Source organism: Cajanus cajan, chromosome 9 (assembly GCF_000230855.2).
Source record: "Cajanus cajan strain Asha chromosome 9, NIPB_CcT2T_4, whole genome shotgun sequence".
Lineage (NCBI taxonomy): Eukaryota > Viridiplantae > Streptophyta > Magnoliopsida > Fabales > Fabaceae > Cajanus > Cajanus cajan.
The window spans coordinates 54,652,920-54,672,046 of record NC_138525.1 but is presented as its reverse complement, the minus strand read 5'-3'; the positions used below and the strand labels follow the sequence as shown (position 1 = coordinate 54,672,046).

General features: G+C 44.6%; 2 protein-coding genes across 2 annotated transcripts; one reads left to right on the top strand and one right to left on the bottom strand.

Moving 5' to 3' along the window:
• Positions 1–13,235: 13,235 nt before the first annotated feature.
• Positions 13,236–15,317, bottom strand: LOC109809537 (uncharacterized). Its single transcript, XM_020372879.1, has one exon. It carries the CDS (start codon positions 15,315–15,317, stop codon positions 13,236–13,238), a length of 2,082 nt encoding a protein of 693 aa, XP_020228468.1.
• A 2,086-nt stretch (positions 15,318–17,403) lies between these two features.
• LOC109806885 (uncharacterized) lies at positions 17,404–18,567 on the top strand. The gene is made up of 2 exons (XM_020369421.3): positions 17,404–17,683; positions 17,900–18,567. Exons 1-2 carry the CDS (start codon positions 17,568–17,570, stop codon positions 18,366–18,368), a joined length of 585 nt encoding a protein of 194 aa, XP_020225010.1. The 5' UTR covers positions 17,404–17,567; the 3' UTR covers positions 18,369–18,567.
• Positions 18,568–19,127: the final 560 nt, after the last annotated feature.

Genomic DNA, 19,127 nt, shown 5'->3' with positions numbered 1-19,127 from the left:
AGGGTATTACAAGGTGCGGAGGTTCGTTACCAAAAAATCGAGAAGCTAGCCCTGGCGATACTGGTTACGGCACGCAAGTTGAGACATTACTTCCAGAGTTACGAGGTGGTAGTCAGAACGGATCACCCTATTAGGCAAATACTGCAGAAACCCGACTTGGCAGGAAGGATGATGAAGTGGTCAGTAGAATTGTCGGAGCATTCCATCAAGTATGAACCGAGAGGCGCAATCAAAGCTCAAGCACTGGCCGACTTCGTAATGGAATTAACCTCACCCGTGGGGGAGAGTCGGATTGAAGACGCACAGTGGATCCTATCAGTAGATGGAGCTTCGAACCTTGGAGGAAGTGGAGCAGGGATCGTTTTGGAAGGACCAGGAGGAATTTTGTTGGAACAGTCTTTGCGATTCGAGTTCCGAGCAAGTAATAATCAAGCCGAATATGAAGCATTGTTGGCTGGTATGACACTCGCAAAGGAAATGGGGGCGACAAGTTTATCAGCACGAAGTGATTCCCAATTAATCACGGGACAGGTAACCGGAGCTTTCCAAGCAAAGGACCCTCAACTGGCAAAGTACCTGGAGAAGGTTAAGCACCTCTCGGAAAGCTTCCAAGAATTCACACTTAATCATGTACCAAGAGAGCAGAATTCCAGGGCCGACCTGCTCTCCAAGCTTGCAAGTACAAAGAAACCAGGAGCTACTCGGTCAGTTATCCAAGAAACGCTGTCACAACCAAGTATAAACGAGGCGCGAGGAAATGTCCTATTCATCCAGGAAGAGTTAAATTCCTGGATGGCACCGTACATTGAATACTTGACTCGGGGGGAGTTACCAAGAGACAAAAAAGAAGCCTCGCTAGTGCAGAGGGAATCGGCCAGGTTCGTTGTCATCAATGAAAGGTTGTATCGAAGAGGTTTTAGTTCTCCTCTCCTGAGGTGTTTGACCATACCACAAGCGCAAAAAGTGATGGATGAGATACACAGTGGAATGTGCGGCAGCCATATTGGCGGCCGAGCTTTGGTCTACAAGGTTACTCGTGCAGGTTACTTTTGGCCATCTTTGAGGAACGACTGCGTCAATTGGGTCCAGAAATGCGACGGATGCCAACGACATGCTACTTTGCACCACTCCCCGGCTGAGCGATTGCATTCGATCATGTCTCCTTGGCCTTTTCACAAATGGGGAATTGATATTCTCGGGCCATTTCCGATCGCCGTGCGGCAGCTGAAATTTTTGATAGTAGCAGTCGATTACTTCAGCAAGTGGATTGAGGCAGAGCCGGTTGCCACCATCTCGGCTGAAAAGGTCAGAACATTCCTTTGGAAGAATGTGGTCTGCAGATATGGAGTCCCTCAAATGCTCGTATCCGATAATGGGACTCAATTTGCAAGTACGAGAGTCCGAGACTTTTGCAAAGGAGTTGGCATCCGAATGGCATTCACATCTGTTGAACACCCACAAGCTAACGGCCAGGCCGAGTCGGCCAACAAAGTAATTCTATCGGGTTTGAGGAAGCGTGTGCAAGAATCAGGTGCTTCATGGGTGGAAGAGCTTCCTCGAGTGCTGTGGTCATATCACACGACTGTTCATTCAACGACCCAAGATACTCCTTTCAATCTAGTATATGGAACCGACGCCATGATCCCGATTGAAATTGCAGAGCCGTCAGTACGCGCTACAGCTTTTTCGGAAGATGAATCCGACCAGGGAAGACGAGTTGATTTAGACTTGATTGAAGAAACAAGAGAAAGGGCCAGAATAAATCAAGTAGCGGCTCAGAGAAGGGCAGCCTTCAAGTACAACACGAAGGTAAATCCAAGAGACTTTATCGTAGGCGACCTGGTTCTGAAACGCGCTCAAATAACCCAGGTAAAGAACAAGTTGTCACCCAAATGGGTCGGGCCCTACAAAATTGACGACGTGGTCGGGAAGGGAGCTTATCGATTGAGGACCTTGGATGGAGGGCTAATACCGAGAACGTGGAATGCCGCAAATTTGCGTTTTTACTATAGCTAATCTGATAAACACTTGTACTAGGTGCACTCTTTTCCTAACTCAGTATTTTTTCCCCGTAAAAATGAGAGGGGTTTTTTGCTGAGAAGGTTTTTAACGAGGCACCCTTTTTTTTTCAATTTTTAATAAAAGGCATTTCAAGTTGTTTGTTTTCATGGTTTATAACATGTGTTATTTTCAAGGACTCACAACTCGAAGAACTCGCGACTGATCGGTTGGAGTCCGACTGGGCGAGTATTGAACTCGTGATTGATCGGATGAATGCCGACGGGGCGAGTATAAACCAACTCGAAGAACTCGCGACTGATCGGTTGGAGTCCGACTGGGCGAGTATTGAACTCGTGATTGATCGGATGAATGCCGACGAGGCGAGTATAAACCAACTCGAAGAACTCGCGACTGATCGGTTGGAGTCCGACTGGGCGAGTATTAAACTCGTGATTGATCGGATGAATGCCGACGAGGCGAGTATAAACCAACTCGAAGAACTCGCGACTGATCGGTTGGAGTCCGACTGGGCGAGTATTAAACTCGTGATTGATCGGATGAATGCCGACGGGGCGAGTATAAACCAACTCGAAGAACTCGCGACTGATCGGTTGGAGTCCGACTGGGCGAGTATTAAACTCGTGATTGATCGGATGAATGCCGACGGGGCGAGTATAAACCAACTCGAAGAACTCGCGACTGATCGGTTGGAGTCCGACTGGGCGAGTATTAAACTCGTGATTGATCGGATGAATGCCGACGAGGCGAGTATAAACCAACTCGAAGAACTCGTGGCTGATCGGTTGGAGTCCGACTGGGCGAGTATGGAACTCGTGATTGATCGGATGAATGCCGACGGGGGAGAATAAAGCAACTCGTTTAAAATACTTGGAATCTCAGATCAGGTCAGTGCTTAGTTGTAGGTTCAAATTACTACTGTGAGAGCTAAATAACTGATTTGAAAACATGCATCAACCACCGACTGCAAGTCATATACTCCTGCATGTTTAAGCAACACCACCCCGTAACATAAGAGGATTACGATAACGTTGTATTCTTTCCTAGTCGGTCTTTTGGCGATTAGATGGGAGATTCATTTTTTAACTTAGAAAAATATTTCTATTTTTCCGAGTCGGTCTTTTGGCGATTAGATGGGAGATTCATTTTTTAACAGAAAAATATTTGTATTTTTCCTAGTCGGTCTTTTGGCGATTAGATGGGAGGTTCATTTTTTAACTTAGAAAAATATTTGTATTTTTCCTAGTCGGTCTTTTGGCGATTAGATGGGAGATTCATTTTTTAACAGAAAAATATTTGTATTTTTCCTAGTCGGTCTTTTGGCGATTAGATGGGAGATTCATTTTTTAACTTAGAAAAATACTTCTATTTTTCCGAGTCGGTCTTTTGGCGATTAGATGGGAGGTTCATTTTTTAACTTAGAAAAATATTTGTATTTTTCCTAGTCGGTCTTTTGGCGATTAGATGGGAGATTCATTTTTTAACAGAAAAATATTTGTATTTTTCCTAGTCGGTCTTTTGGCGATTAGATGGGAGATTCATTTTTTAACTTAGAAAAATATTTCTATTTTTCCGAGTCGGTCATTTGGCGATTAGATGGGAGATTCATTTTTTAACAGAAAAATATTTGTATTTTTCCTAGTCGGTCTTTTGGCGATTAGATGGGAGATTCATTTTTTAACTTAGAAAAATACTTCTATTTTTCCGAGTCGGTTTTTTGGCGATTAGATGGGAGATTCATTTTTTTTAACGTAGAAAAATATTTGTATTTTCCCTAGTCGGTTTGTTGACAGATAGACGGAAAATTAGGAAATTTTTACTCGGTTTTTGGGACGATTAAGTTCATTGATACCCACTTTAGCTTAGAAAAAATCTCAGCATTTTCCTAATTGGTTTTTTGGCGGTTAGACTGAGAATTCTATTTTTAACCTGGAAAACGTAAACATTATATAGGAAACGAAGCAAATTCTTAGAATTCCAAAGTCAGAATAGTCACGCAAACACAAATTTAAACAAGTTCAAAAAGATAAGTGCAAAAAAGAAAAGTAAGCAAGGAAGTTGCGACATAGACTTAATCGTCTTCGGGAGGATCCACGAGTTGCCCATCAATGACCTCTTTGAAGTAGCCCATGCCCCCAATGTCGAGATCGGCATACAAAAACTTTATTTGGGAAGTCGCTGCGTCGAAGCCTTGAACAAATTTCTTCGTAGAATCCACCTTAGTGGCTTCAAGGTCATTTTCGAGCCTTTCGACCTCCAGCTTCGCCAATGATAAGTCGTTCTCAAAGACAGTCGCGGCATCGACTGATTTGTCTCGGGCAAGGCGCATCCCGGATAACTCGTTCTCCAGTGCTACCTTCTCGGCGATCCAAGCCTGCTTCTCATCTTCAAAAGCACGGCGACCTTCCAATAACCTGTCTCGTTCAGTAGACACCCACTTGCACTCGGCTTTGCTCTTGTTCAAATCATCCTCCAAGGAGGTGATCTTTTTACCCTGCAACTTAGTCTCCCTCACTAAGCCGCGAATTTTGTCCTCGTTGATCAACGAAAGAGCAGAGAGACGATTTGTGAGTGACTCGACTCCCTTGGCGATGGTAAAGGCGCTCATCTTCTCCAAATCGCCTCGGTCACCCTCCAACCAGTCGGTATTGCGCAGGTGCGCGCTGTGGTTGAATTTCTCATCCCAGAACGAAGGCAAGGGGCTACAACCGGCACCATGGTCGACCGGCTCCCATTTCTCGCCAAGACAGGCACTCACGGTCCTCTTAGTAGACTGAACTTCCGTGTCGCCCTTATCCGTCTCCGTGGCCACAATTGTTTCTAAGTTAACTACCGATACGGGCTTATCGGTTTCGCGGCGACGTTTTTGCGGGTTCTCGCCAGCAGTTCTCGATTTCCCTACTGGGCTGTCGGTTTCCATCACCTTCTCGGTTACCGACTCACCCTTCCCTGCAGCCTTGGAAGCTTGTTGCTGTTTCCACAGTTTCATCATCTCCCGATTGCTCATACTAGCCATTTTTGCTGCAATAACCAATCAACAAACAAATCATAATACGAATAAAATGTCAAGCAAAGAAAGGAATATTCAACCTTAAAATAACAAGTATACCTATGTGAATTTTCAATTCCTGAGGCCTACTCTCTAGGTCTAGGAGTTTTCCCGTATTGAAAAATGTTTTCAAATCTTCAATTTTCTTAACGTCGACCCGATCGCTCTCGGATAGCTTCTCGGGATCTAGACCACCGAATGCTATCGTTTGTTGGTTCCAATACAAAGGAAATCCCTCTAACACATCTTCGTGACCCGGTAAGCTACGTACTCGGAAATATGATTTTTTGAAATCCTTATAAGACGACTGAAATAAGGACAACAAACCACGACCCGAAACCCCACTAACGGATACCCAGCTAGTACGTTTACTAACCCTACTTTCAAAGAAATAGAAAAACTTGTCTGAGGTCGGGATTATTCCGAGACCAGAACACAAGATTTCGAAACCTCGCACAAAGGCCCAGCTATTGGGGTGCAATTGGGTCGGAGCGACACCTAAGGACTGAAGTACTCCCTTTTCACACTCGGTAAGGGGCCATCTCACCCTAATCTTAGAAATGAGGGTAGAATAGCAAAAGGTGAATTTTTCTGTTGAGGACGACCTAAGACACACCGGCTCCCTATCAACGCAAGGTTCACACACAACTACCTCTTCCCCGTCACTACAAACTACATGGTCCCGGCAAAAACTATCCATAGCTTCCCACGAATTTATCAAAGACTCACTTTTTAAGGCATCATCTTTAACCCATTTGTACAACTCCCCATATCCCACAACAGCCATAACAAATATGAACTTAGATTAACCTAAGGCAAAAGGTTTGCAAGAAAAATCACTAAGAATAATGGATAAATACGCGTACCTAAGGCTCACACCACTTCACCCACTAAAACAGGGATAAAACCACCGTCAACCGCCGTAAATCCAGAACGGAGAAGAAGAACCACCACCGGAGAGAAAAACGTGCGAAGAAAAGAAGGGCAAGCAACTTCAAAAAAGGGTTGCCCCCCCTCTATTTATAGAGGTGAAAGGCCGCGCGTGAGAGGAAGTACCCAAAGGTCACAACGCGCGTGAGACGTTGTGACTCCTCTTTACGAAGGGGACCCACTTTTACAATCATAAGCCACGAGGGATGCCACGTGGCACCATCATAAATTCAAAAGCATTAATGATCTGGGGCGCAGCCTTTGTAATAAATGCATGTCTCGTCGTTAGCAGTGGAACAGACGCGTCCCATCAACTTCTAGAAAGTCGCAATGCTTGCGATTCTATCGGAATAATACCGATAACATCTTTACCTTGCCGGCTAGGGAGCCATCTCGGTAAATGACCGACTAAATGGCCAGACACTGAGCCTCTTCGCCTTACATGCTTGAGGCTGGAAGGCAAGTGTGACGTCTCGGTAAATAACCGACTAAATGGCCAGACACTGAGCCTCTTCGCCTTACATGCTTGAGGCGGGAAGGCAAGTGTGACGTCTCGGTAAATAACCGACTAAATGGCCAGACATTGAGCCTCTTCGCCTTACATGCTTGAGGCTGGAAGGCAAGTGTGACGTCTCGGTGAATAACCGACTAGACCTTGTGTTAGCGGTATGGCGATCGCTACCCATTACCTCCCTTTAATTCAAATCCTTCGCCTAAGGGCAGGGATACTCGGTCCAAACCTGATTACTGGCATGTCCGGCACCATTCCCTCCGTCCAGAGGGGGATCGGCATATTACCGATCTAACCTCTCGCTAAAGAGCTAATCGGTCGTGGGCCGACTTAGCTGAACTCACTCGGTCAGAATTCGACCTGTTGGCTCGGCAGGGGATACTCGGCCAAAATCCGACTTTCCTCTTCCATTTAAAGGTTGTTTCAATATCAAGAATAAAATCCCATCTTATACGAGAAAATATTCCCCCAATAGGACGGTTAAGAAAATCCCTTGATCCTCGGGGCCCAAGCGGCCCATGAACGACGTACCATAAAACCCTAAACCCTAGAGTTGAGAGGGCAGATTACACTCTTGAATGCTCTGGCTTCGCGGCTTGATCTAGGAAAAAACCCTAGCCCACCCCGTGGCCGGAACACTAATAATGCTTTGTCTTCGTTTTTCTTGTTGACTAATATTCCATTCCGTGTTATTTCAGAGAAAATGGCTAGCATGAGCAATCGGGAGTTGATGAAGTTGTGGAAGCAACAAGAAGCTTCCAAAGCTGTCGGAACCGCTGTGGTTGGTGAGGAGACGAGAGACTTGGGAGGTTATGCCCTGAAGAGTGCAATCGGCGAAAGCCCTCATAAGCGTCACCGAGAGACCGAGGCACCCGTTACTGTCGTGAATTTGGAAACCGGGATTGGGGGAGATGAGGTCGAGAAGGATGTCGAGGTTCAATCGGCAGAGCAAACTATAAGTATGTGCATTGGCGAGAACTGGGAGCCTGTTGATCAAGGAAATGAGCAAGGGAGAGTCCCATCATTTTGGGATGAGAAGTTTAACCATTCCTCTCACATCCGCCATACCGATTTGCTGGAAGGGGATAAGGGTGACCTAGAGAAGATGAGTGCCTTCTCCATTGCCAAGGGCGTGGAGTCTCTAACGAATCGCCTCTCGGCTTTGTCCCTTATTAATGAGGACAAGATTAGTGGGATGGCCAGGGAGATCAAATTGCAAGGGAAGAAAATCAGTTCCCTTGAAGAGAATGTCGCCAAAGGCAAGGCTGACTTTAAGTGGATTGCCAATGAGAGGGATAAGTTGTTGGAAGGCCGACGTGCCTTCGAAGACGATCGAAAAGCTTGGGAGGCCGAGAAGTCAGTTTTGGAGAAGGATCTCGAAAAGGCTCGTCTAGCGCGAGACAAGAATGCTGATGCCGCTCAAGTTTTTGAGAGTGATGTGGCGACAATGAAGGGGGAAATTGAAAAGTTGCAATCCGATCTTCATGCTGCCAAACTGGATTCACTGAAGAAATTCATGCAAGGTTTTGACGCTGCCACTGCTCAAGTGAAGTTTCTGCACTCCGATCTCAACCTCGAGGGCATTGGATATTTCAAAGAGATGATAGATGGGCAGCTCGTAGATCCCCCTGAGGACGACTGAGTCTACTTTGCAACTACCTTGCTTTTTGTATAAGTTTCTACATATGTTTTGTGTTCTAGTGTTGATTTTCTAGGTTTAAAGTGTGTAGTTGAATGACTTTGGTATCGCTAATTTTTTATGTTTCTTTCCCTAAGTCTCGCTTGTGTTCCTTGTCGTATTATTTATTTACGAGCCTCCAACTAATCAAAGAACTTAGACGAGGACTAAAATTTTCTGAGTTAAAATTTTTACAAGTGAGTAATTTTTCGAAGTTAAGAAGATCTCACCCAAATTCCAAATTTTTTATTAAAAAGAGAATTTGTTGTGAATTTTAATCGTCAAAAATCCGATAGGTTTCTCAACAAGAAAAACATCGTAATTTAAAAATGAAATTGAACTATGGTCAGTCGCCCAAATTCCGATAACCCAGTTGGAAATTATTATCAACATAAAGGGGTCGGAATCCGATTACTATCTCGACCGAGTAAAAAAAACATTTCAAGTTTAAAACAAAATTGTTGAAAAATGATGAGTCGTCAAAAATCTGATAGGTTTCTCAACAAGCAAAACATCGTAATTTAAGAACGAAATTGAACTATGGAGAGTCGCCCAAATTCCGATAAGAAAAAGATTCACCCAGTTGGAAATTATTATCAACATAAAGGGTTTGGACAGGTACCGATGAAATAACTATGGATCGCTAAAATAAATGAAGGATTTCGGAGAAATTTTGATTAATAATAATGGGTTAGGAAAACAAATAGGCTTCGGGTCACAAGTCCGATTATCGACACTTGAATTGAAAGAGATCCAAGTCAAAAATTGAGTGTTTGAGCAAGTCAATCGTCAGAGTTCCGACAGTATCTAATCGCCATAACGCCGACTATAATTGAGTGGAAAAATTTTCTAAGTGAAATGACGAGTTTTGGCCAAATGAATCGCCCTTTCCCAAGCTAAAATTGGAAACTTTTCGAATCATAACAAATCGGTAAAATTTCAATTAAATTTTCAGGAATGAACAAGAAAATTCCGAATAAGGAAAAGGAAATAGATTAGTCTAAGTTGGATAGTCACACTTGAATGAACTAATCGTGAACATTCCGAGTAAGATTTGGCAGAAAAAAAAAAAGAATTTTAAACTTACTCGGTCAAGTTCCGATTTATGTAGATAGTATAACATTTATCCAAGTTAAGGGGGGTATACTCGCATATCCAATCGGTCATGGGCCGAATGCTAACTTGACCGAGCCAAAACATTTAAAGCTTAAAATACAATTGTCGGGCAATGACGAGTCGTCAAAATTCCGATCACTACTTTAGAGTGGAAACGAGATGAGTTTTAAAGAAAGTGTTCACATTAGGAGGTCGGTCAAATGCCGACTCATTTCCCAGGTGTTATCAAAATTCCGAATAGCCAGATATGGAAAGCTTCACCCAGTCAGATTTTTAGTCTTCGAGTTATTTATATTCGCCCAGTTGGACTTTTGCCGACAATCACGAGTTTCAGTCTTCGAATTATTTATACTCGCCCAGTCAGACTTTTGCCGACAATCACGAGTTTCAGTCTTCGAGTTATTTATACTCGCCCAGTCGGACTTTTGCCGACAATCACAAGTTTTAGTCTTCGAGTTATTTATACTCGCCCAGTCGGACTTTTGCCGACAATCACGAGTTTCAGTCTTCGAGTTATTTATACTCGCCCAGTAGGACTTTTGCCGACAATCACGAGTTTCAGTCTTCGAGTTATTTATACTCGCCCAGTCAGACTTTTGCTGACAATCACGAGTTTTAGTCTTCGAGTTATTTATACTCGCCCAGTCGAACTTTTGCCGACAATCACGAGTTTCAGTCTTCAAGTTATTTATACTCTCCCAGTCAGACTTTTGCCGACAATCACGAGTTTCAGTCTTCAAGTTATTTATACTCGCCCAGTCGAACTTTTGCCGACAATCACGAGTTTTAGTCACTTCTATATAAAAATGTGAAAAATCATATGAGGAAACAAGAAATAGTGATATTCATTGAATAGAGAAATTATTGGGTTGTGGTGCCTCGTTAAAAACCTTCTCAGCAAAAACCCCTCTTATTTTTATGGGGAAAAAATACTGAGTTAGGAAAAGAGTGCACCTAATACAAATGGAAAGAAAGATTAGCTATAATAGAAACGTAGGTTTGCGGCGTTCCAAGTTCTCGGTATCATCCCTCCATCCAAAGTCCTCAGTCGATACGCTCCCTTGCCGACCACATCATCAATCTTATACGGGCTGACCCATTTAGGTGACAGCTTGTTCCTTATCTGTGTTAGCTGAGCACGCTTCAAAACGAGGTCTCCTACAACAAAGTCTCTTGGGATGACCTTTGTGTTGTACTTGAAAGCTGCTCTTCTCTAGGCCGCTACTTGATTTATCCTGGCTCTCTCTCTTGTCTCTGCGATCAAGTCCAAATTAACTCGTCTTCCCTGGTCGGATTCCTCTTTAGAAAAAGCTGTGGTGCGTACTGAAGGCTCTGTAATTTCGATCGGGATCATGGCGTCTGTGTCCGTACACTAGATTGAAAGGAGTATCTTGGGTCGACGAATGAACCGTTGTGTGACACGACCATAGCACTCGGGGAAGCTCCTCCACCCATGAAGCACCTGAGTCTTGGACGCGCTTTTTGAGTCCCGAGAGTATAACCTTGTTAGCCGACCCCGCCTGGCCGTTAGATTGAGGGTGTTCGATGGAAGTGAATGTCATTCGGATGCCGATCTGTTGACAGAAATCACAGACTCTCGCACTTGCAAATTGTGTCCCCTTGTCAGAAACTAGTACTTGGGGAACGCCATACCTGCACACCACATTCTTCCATAGAAACGCTCTAACCTTTTCTGCTGAGATGGTTGCTACAGGCTCTGCCTCAATCCATTTGCTGAAGTAGTCCACGGCCACTATCAAGAATTTCAACTGTCTCACAGCAATCGAAAATCGACCGAGAATGTCAATACACCACTTGTTGAATGGCCAAGGAGACAGGATCAAGTGGAGTCGTTCAGCTGGGGAGTGGTGCAGAGTTGCATGCCTTTGACATTCATCACATTTCTGAACCCAATTGACGCAGTCGTTCCTCAGGCTTGGCCAAAAGTAACCTGCCTTCGCAACTTTGTACACCAGAGCTCGTCCACCGATATTGTTCCACACATTCCGCTATGCACTTCGTCCATCACTCTTTGTGCTTGCGATGTGGTCAAACACCTTAAAATGGGAGAGCTGAACCCCCTTCGATATAATCTTTCATTGATCACCACGAACTTGGCTGACTCTCTCTGTATCAGTGACGCCTCCTTCTTATCCTCTGGCAACTCCCCCCGAGTCAAGTATGCAATGTACGGTCTCATCCATCAATCGAGCTCTTCTTGGATGAAAAGGACACTCTCCTGTTGCTCATTTATACTCGGCTGAGCTAAGGTTTCTTGGATGACCGACCTAGTGGCTCCTGGCTTCTTTGTGCTTGCTAACTTGGAGAGGAGATCTGCTCTCGAATTCTGCTCCCGCGGTACATGGTTAAGTGTGAACTCTCGGAAGTTTTCCGATAAGAGCTTAACTTTTTCCAAGTACTTGGCCAACTGAGGATCCTTCGCTTGGAAAGTTCCCGCGACTTGTCCCGTGATCAGTTGAGAGTCACTTCGGGCCGACAAACTCGTCGCCCCCATTTCCTTTGCCAATGCCATGCCAGCTAACAACGCTTCGTACTCGGCCTGGTTGTTGCTTGCTCGGAATTCAAAACGTAGTGATTGTTCCAACAAAATTCCTCCCGGTCCTTCCAAGACGATCCCTACTCCACTTCCTCCGAGGTTCGAGGCTCCATCCACTGATAGGATCCACTGCGTCTCTCCGACCTCGCCCTCTTCAGCGGGAGAGGTCAACTCCATCACGAAATCGGCTAGTGCTTGAGCTTTGATTGCTCCTCTCGGCTCATACTTGATGGAATACTCTGATAGCTCTATAGACCACTTCATCATCCTTCCTGCCAGGTCGGGCTTCTGTAATATTTGCCTAATCGGATGATCAGTTCAGACTATTACCTCATAACTATGGAAATAGTGTCTTAACTTCCGCGTTGTAACTAGTATTGCAAGAGCCAATTTCTCAATCTTCTGATACCTTGCTTCTGCCCCCTGTAGGACCCGACTCACGAAATACACAGGAACTTGAGTGCCTTCCTGCTCTTGGACTAAAACCGCGCTAACTGCTCGGTCGGATGCCGAGATGTAAATCAATAGAGGAAGATTCAGTCGTGGTCTTGTCAGAATCGGCGGCGATGCTAGTGATCTCTTGAGTTCTGCGAAGGCTTCCTCGCACTCGTTCGTCCAAGCGAACCGATCATTCTCCTTAGACATTGGAAAAGCAGTAACGCCTTGTCGGCTGATTTGGACAGAAAACGAGACAAAGAAGCCATTCTTCCTGTAAGCTGCTGCACTTCCTTCACCGTAGAAGGACTCCTCATGTTGATGATCGCCGAGCACTTGTCAAGGTTTGCTTCAATGCCTCGGTGAGCCAGTAAGAAACCAAGGAACTTTCCTGCCTGGACCCCGAAAGAGCACTTATCGGGATTCAATTTGAGCTGGTACTTGCCGATCGTGTCAAACAACTCTTGCAAGTCGTCGAAATGCCGATTGACGCTTTCTGACTTCACCACCATGTCGTCCACATAAGCTTCCACGTTCCGACCTAGCTGATTCACAAGGACCTTGTCCATCAATCGTTGGTAGGTCGCCCCCGCGTTCTTTAGACCGAACGACATGACCCTGTAATAGAAATTGGCTTGATCGGCTATGAAGGCGGTTTTGTCCTCGTCTGCGGGATGCATTCGGATTTGGTTGTACCCCGAATAGGCATCCATAAAGCTCAGAACTCGTATCCCGACGCCCCATCCACCAGGCAGTCTATGTTCGACAGTGGGTACGAGTCTTTCAGGCAAGCCTTATTAAGGTCGGTGAAGTCCGTACACATTCTCCATTTCCTGCTACTCTTGCGCACCATGACTACGTTCGCCAACCAGGTCGGGTATTGGATTTCTCGGACATGTATCGCCATCACCAACTTTTGTGTCTCTTCCGCGATCGCCCTTCATTTTTCCTCGTTGAACTTCCTTCTCTTCTGGATCACCGCCTTCGCGTTAGGGTCTATAGTCAGTTTGTGGCACAAGAAGTCTGGATCAATGCCAGGCATGTCGCTAGAATGCCACGCGAATGCCGACACGTTTTTTAGAACCCTGACTAACTTCTCTTCGTCCTCAGGGGTTAAAGAGGTGTCTATCTTTACGTTTCTCCCTTCCATCATCTCCACTTCCTTGACATCTTCTGTGAGGGCGGGTCGGTGATCAAGCTGTCCCATTCTAGGGTCCAGCTCGATGGAATGAATGTGTCTTTTAGCAGGCGTGGTGTATAAACGTCTCCTCGCCTTCAAACTATCCGAATAGCACTTCCGGGCGACCTCCTGGTCCACCTTGAGGATTTCGACCTCTCCATTTGGCAACAGATACTTCACTTTCAGATGCGCAGTTGACACAATGGCCCCCAGTTTGTTCAACGTAGGTCTGCCGATGAGTATGTTGTAGGACGACTGAGCATTCACCACTAAGTACCGAATAGTCACTGTCTTCATCTGTGAGCCTTGACCGAAGGTTGTTTCTAGATCGGTGTATCCCTTAGCTATGACCTGATCCCCTACGAATCCTATCAAGGTTCCCGCGTAAGGCACCAGTCGGTCGTTGGGGATCTTCATTCCCACGAAAGCTTCCCAAAAGAAGATGTCGGCCGAACTTCCCTGGTCGACCAGAACACGCTTCACATTATAGCCCATTACTATGGTCGAAATGACGATAGGATCGTCCTCGTGAGGAGCTACCCCTTCATAGTCGGCGTTCGAGAAAGAAATTATGGGTTGTGGTGGTCGGCAGATTTCCAACACCGATAAGACAGAGCGCGTGTACCTTTTCCGAGCAGCCGAGGTGGCTTCTCCTCCTGCAAATCCTCCCGCCACTGTATTGAAATCCCCATGAACTGCTTGTTGATTGATCTCTGACGAACTTGCTGGAGTGTCCTTGGGGGGAGTTCTCTCTCTATGCCTATCGCTCCTTGTGTCGTCCTGCGTACGCCTGTGTCGCCTATCTGACGAGCCTTCTTCCTGTTTTCTTGCCACGAACTTTTTCAGGCGTCCCTCCTTGATCAAGCGTTCAATCTGTCTTCTAAGGACGAAGCAATTTTCCGTGGAGTGCCCGTGAGTCCTGTGAAACTCACACCAATCGGTCTTGAAGGGACCCAATTGGTGCTCCGTCGCTGCTGGGAATTCGAACAATGCTGCGCTGTTGACATCATGAAGTATCTGCCTCCTAGGGACATTGAGTGGGGTGAACTTCTCCTCGTCGTTGGTGCGTATCCACTCGCCCCTTGGATGACCTCCCCGATCAGCCTGTCGGTAATTGCCATCCTTCACGTTATAGCGGTCACGTCGCTTATTCCAGTCTGAACACGGTCGAAGATGTTTGCTGCTCTCCTTGTTACTTCCCCCTACCTCCTCTCGGCTCTCAACAGCCCTCTTGTTAATTTGTCCTTCCTCCGTCTTGATGTGACTCAGGGTGAAAGCCCTCACCTCCGACATCGTTTGACAATTTGCTCTCTCCAGCGCGATGTCGAAGGCCCCAGACCTTAAGCCCTTCTGGAACGTGATGACAGCCATCCTCTCATCCAAGGATGCTATCCTCAGGGCGACTTCATTGAACCTTTGCAGAAAATCTTTCAGCGACTCCTCCCGCTGCTGCTTGAGATCGAACAAGTCCGACGTGATCGGCGGCTTCTTCTTATTAGCGACAAATTGGGCCATGAAGAGCCGACTGAAAACATCGAAGTCGGTGATGGATCGATCAGGGAGACCACTGAACCAATCGAGCGCCGCCTTTTTGAGTGTCCCCATAAACAGTTTGTAGCGGACTTCCATGCTCCCTCCACAGATCAACATTTGAGCTCGGAAGTCCGTCAGATGCTGACTGGGATCCTGGGTTCCATCGAAAGGTTCCACCTGGGGTATCCGATGGTCCCTGGGGATGATCTCGGCTTCTATGGCTTCCGAGAAGGGTCGAAAATCCCTAGGGACTTCCATCATGCCGTCTTCCTCCACCGTTCTGGTACTAGCTGCTATTCTGGCCTGCATCTCATCCGCTCATCTCCTGATCTCCTCGTTTTCCCTTTGAACGGCCTCTTCTCTCTCCCTGGATCGCGCGTTCTCCTCCCTTAAGCCATTGATCATGGCCATTATCTCTTCCATGGTAGGGGGTTGTGAATTGTTGTTGTTATTGTCGCCTCTCGCCATGGTAAAGTGTAGGTTTTTTGTATTTCTTGGGGCGTAGGAAAAGTTTCACCGTAGCCCCACGGTGGGCGCCAAAATGTTCCGGCCAAAGGGTAGACTAGGGTTTCTGCCTAGGTCAAACTTTAAAGCCAGAGCATTCAAAAGTATAATCTGCCTCTCAACTCTAGGGTTTTAGATTTTATAGTTTCTCGTTTATGGGCCTCCCGGGCCCCGAGAATGTAGGAATTTCCTTAACCGTTCTTATCCATAAGATACTTGATAAGCAAGGGTGGGACCTTTGCCTTATTTATACCGTAGGGTTACATCTATGTGGGAGATCGGATCGGTTTCCGACCGACTAGGGCCATCGAGAGGCTCTGGTCGGTTATAGGCCGAGTAGTCTCTCGGGTGAGCAGGATCGGTGTGTGACCGAGTATACACTCCTGCTGAGGGGTACAATCGGGTGTAGACCGAATGCCTCTGGGAGGCGGTCGGTGTGGCTTCCAATTGGTTTGTCGTATGAGGCGGGATCAGGTCGGACTACGCCTTTAGGTCGGATACTTACCGACCCAATTTAAGCCGAGACACCAAGTCGGATATAGACCTAGCGCCTTGTAGAGAAGGGGTCGGCCAGGACTCCAATTGGGACGTCGTATGCATAGAGTCAAGTCGGATTCCATCCGGGACGGTACACTTGCCTTCCAGCCCTGAGCCTAGAAGGCGAGAGGGCTTAAGGCTTGGCTGTTATGAGTCATATCAGAAATAAGTAGAGAGTCAAATCGGATTCCGACCAGGACGTACATTTATAAATGAATTTTGATTTTTAATATCTAAAAGTTATCTGTTTAATTAAAAATTAAAATAATACTATTTAATTATATCAATTGGTTTATCGATTAAACTTTAAATCAATGTTTAATGTACCAAAAATATCAATGTTTATATAAATTCAACAACCAGTCTGATATTAAAACCTTATCTAATTTAGATGGTTATCATTTTACTAGTTGTTACCATGGCAATGGACTTTCCTAATATCAACTAATTATTTTGAAGTGATTTCACCGGAACCAACTAATAATCCATATCCGACAGAATTAGCCCTAACTAATAACTACCGATGGTGGTTGTGACAAAATCAATCAATAGAAGCCACCTGGATGAACTTTATAGTCACATGTATAAGAATCTAAACTGCCATCCTTTTGGTGAGGTTTATATTGCAACCTTTGACTTCAAGCCCAGAAACTTGTATGAGCAATCATGAGGCTCATCCGATCACAGTTACAATATGAGCTTCACTCACGAGAAGCCAGTGAGATTCACAAAACTTATTTTGGTGGGTTTTGGTAGTTTGATTGGTTTTCAAATAAAATGTAGATGCATACTTCAATCGAAACTGTTGTTACAAATATTTTGGGCTTGCTGTGTTTGACCACATCGGAGAAGATCCATGGTCATTTTATGCCAAATTAAGCCAATTTTTTTTAATAAACATGATCTATATAATGTATCAAAACTGATAATACAGTTATAAAGTATGACTTTCAATGATGAAATATAATTTGAGAAAAAATTAGCTTTGAAAATTATATAGTTCTCTGGATGTGGTGGTATGATAAATAAGGTTTCTCTTAATTGTGCTTAGCCTTTTTAGCCTAACCAATGTTCCGTTTTGGCATTACAAGTCCCTCACGAGTCTATGACTAGGCCAGGAGAGGCTATAAGGCCATGACCATGACCCCTCCTTTGGAATATCATATTCATGATGTCGAATTGGACCAATCAATTAGAATTTCCTTCTTCTTTTTTTAATTATTTTTAAAGGCTAGCTAGGAAGGAATGTCCCTATCCCCCTTCCCATTCCTCAAACAGCCTCCATTATTAATTAATTTCCCTTTCCTCCCTCAACACGAAATTGCTGCATTTAAATAACAACAAGCTTCACAAACACGGCCACACGGAAACTCAACTCCATTATATATATGGACTCTGTTTTGTCATTTGTGGGTCTCCTCACCTTTTCTTGTGTGGCCATAGACCTATAGCTATTCATTCATCAATTATCAATCTCTCTCTCTCTCTCTCAATGAGAAACAACACGCACAACAAAATATGACAACCAAAGGAACTCACTCTGAACCCAACACAGAGTGTTGCATGTGTGGGGATCATGGCTTCTCTGATCAGCTTTTTCAATGCAAAGTCTGCCAATTCAGATCTCAACACAGGTACTACGTTTAAAAAACATATTTTTTCTCTCCCTCTTCTATGCCTTTATTATAACTAACTAGTGTGGTATTGGATTTGGATATGAATATGATTCTTAAACCCACCAGGTCGACCTGCATGATTATTGACTTTATCAGGTCTATAGGGAGGGTGATATGCACAAGATTTTAGATTTTACTTCTTTACATAACCTTCATGTTTGTCAAATTTGGCAGATACTGCAGCAATCTGTACCCCAAGCCAGAGTCTCTTGGAACCTGCAATTGGTGTTTGAGTCAGAGAGAGGACACCAAAGAGAAATCAACCAATTCTTCAAATTCCTCCTCGTCTCAAAGGAACAACGACGATGAGAGCAGGATCAAGAAAATTAGGAATGGTGCTCAAAATATTGGGGTCAAGAAAGGAGTGAAAGGGAGTGTTCCTCCTCTCCAAATTCAGAAACCCATTAAGAAACCAAAGTCACGAGAGTCATCAAGATCACCATCAGCATCCACATCCCCACAAAAATCTTCACCGGTTTTGGTTTCAACCCGCAAGAGAATAGTCACCAACGGTGCCTTGGAAGAGAGATTGAGGAGGACCAGGTCAGAAGACATCACAAATAGAACTGGTGCCACTGCCACCAAACAGGTCTTCAGGAATAAGGTCAGAAGGTATAAGCTTTTGGATGAAGTTTCAAGTTAAAATAATAATAATAACAACAACAATAATAAAAGGTTTTGAATGAAGAGAGAGTTATGTAAAAGATGAGCAATCTATACACAAGAAAGATAAGGTCACGGTTTTTGGTTGCTTTTGCCTTTTTTCCCTTCAAAGTTTTGTCCCAATACATGTACAGAACAATGGTGAATTAATGAATGAGCAAAAAGTATTTTACAGTTTAGACTCACCATCACTTGACCGTTGCCATTCATTCCCTTTTTATATTCTCTTCTCGATTGTCATCATAATTTACAAGGAATTTAGGATTCAGTTTGTCAGTGGAACTCTCAATGCGGTTTGAAGAAGAGTGCTCTAAATGCATAATTAATCATGTGTCATCAATTAGGCTATTTAGGTAGTTTGCTATTGGTGAAGAGTTTGATAATTTGCTTGATTAGTTTTAGGTTCGATCTTCATGGTAACAAAAAATCAAATACCCTCTTCTATTTTCCTGAAAAACATAACGGCATGAGCTCTATTCAATGACTTGGGAGGAAAATTGGAGAAGCAAAGCATGCTTAACGTTTTGTTTTTCCAAATTTAATGTGAATGAGATTAAGGTGATTGAAAGAGGTGCAAGACTCTTGAGGCTTAAGTGCTTAACTGCTAAGTGATTCATGATAACCACGCGTCTTGCATGCCAAAAAGTCTATAGGATAGGAAGAACGTTTCTAAAAGTTTGCTAGAAATTTCTAGGCAACATCGGCACACGCTTTGAAGTGGGGCTTGGTCCTTGACGTA

Coding starts and splice junctions, on each gene's coding strand:
- LOC109809537 (XM_020372879.1), bottom strand. CDS start 15,317: ATGCAGGCCAGAATAGCAGCTAGTACCAGAACGGTGGAGGAAGACGGC.
- LOC109806885 (XM_020369421.3), top strand. CDS start 17,568: ATGACAACCAAAGGAACTCACTCTGAACCCAACACAGAGTGTTGCATG. Junction 17,684..17,899: donor CAATTCAGATCTCAACACAG/GTACTACGTTTA, acceptor CAAATTTGGCAG/ATACTGCAGCAATCTGTACC.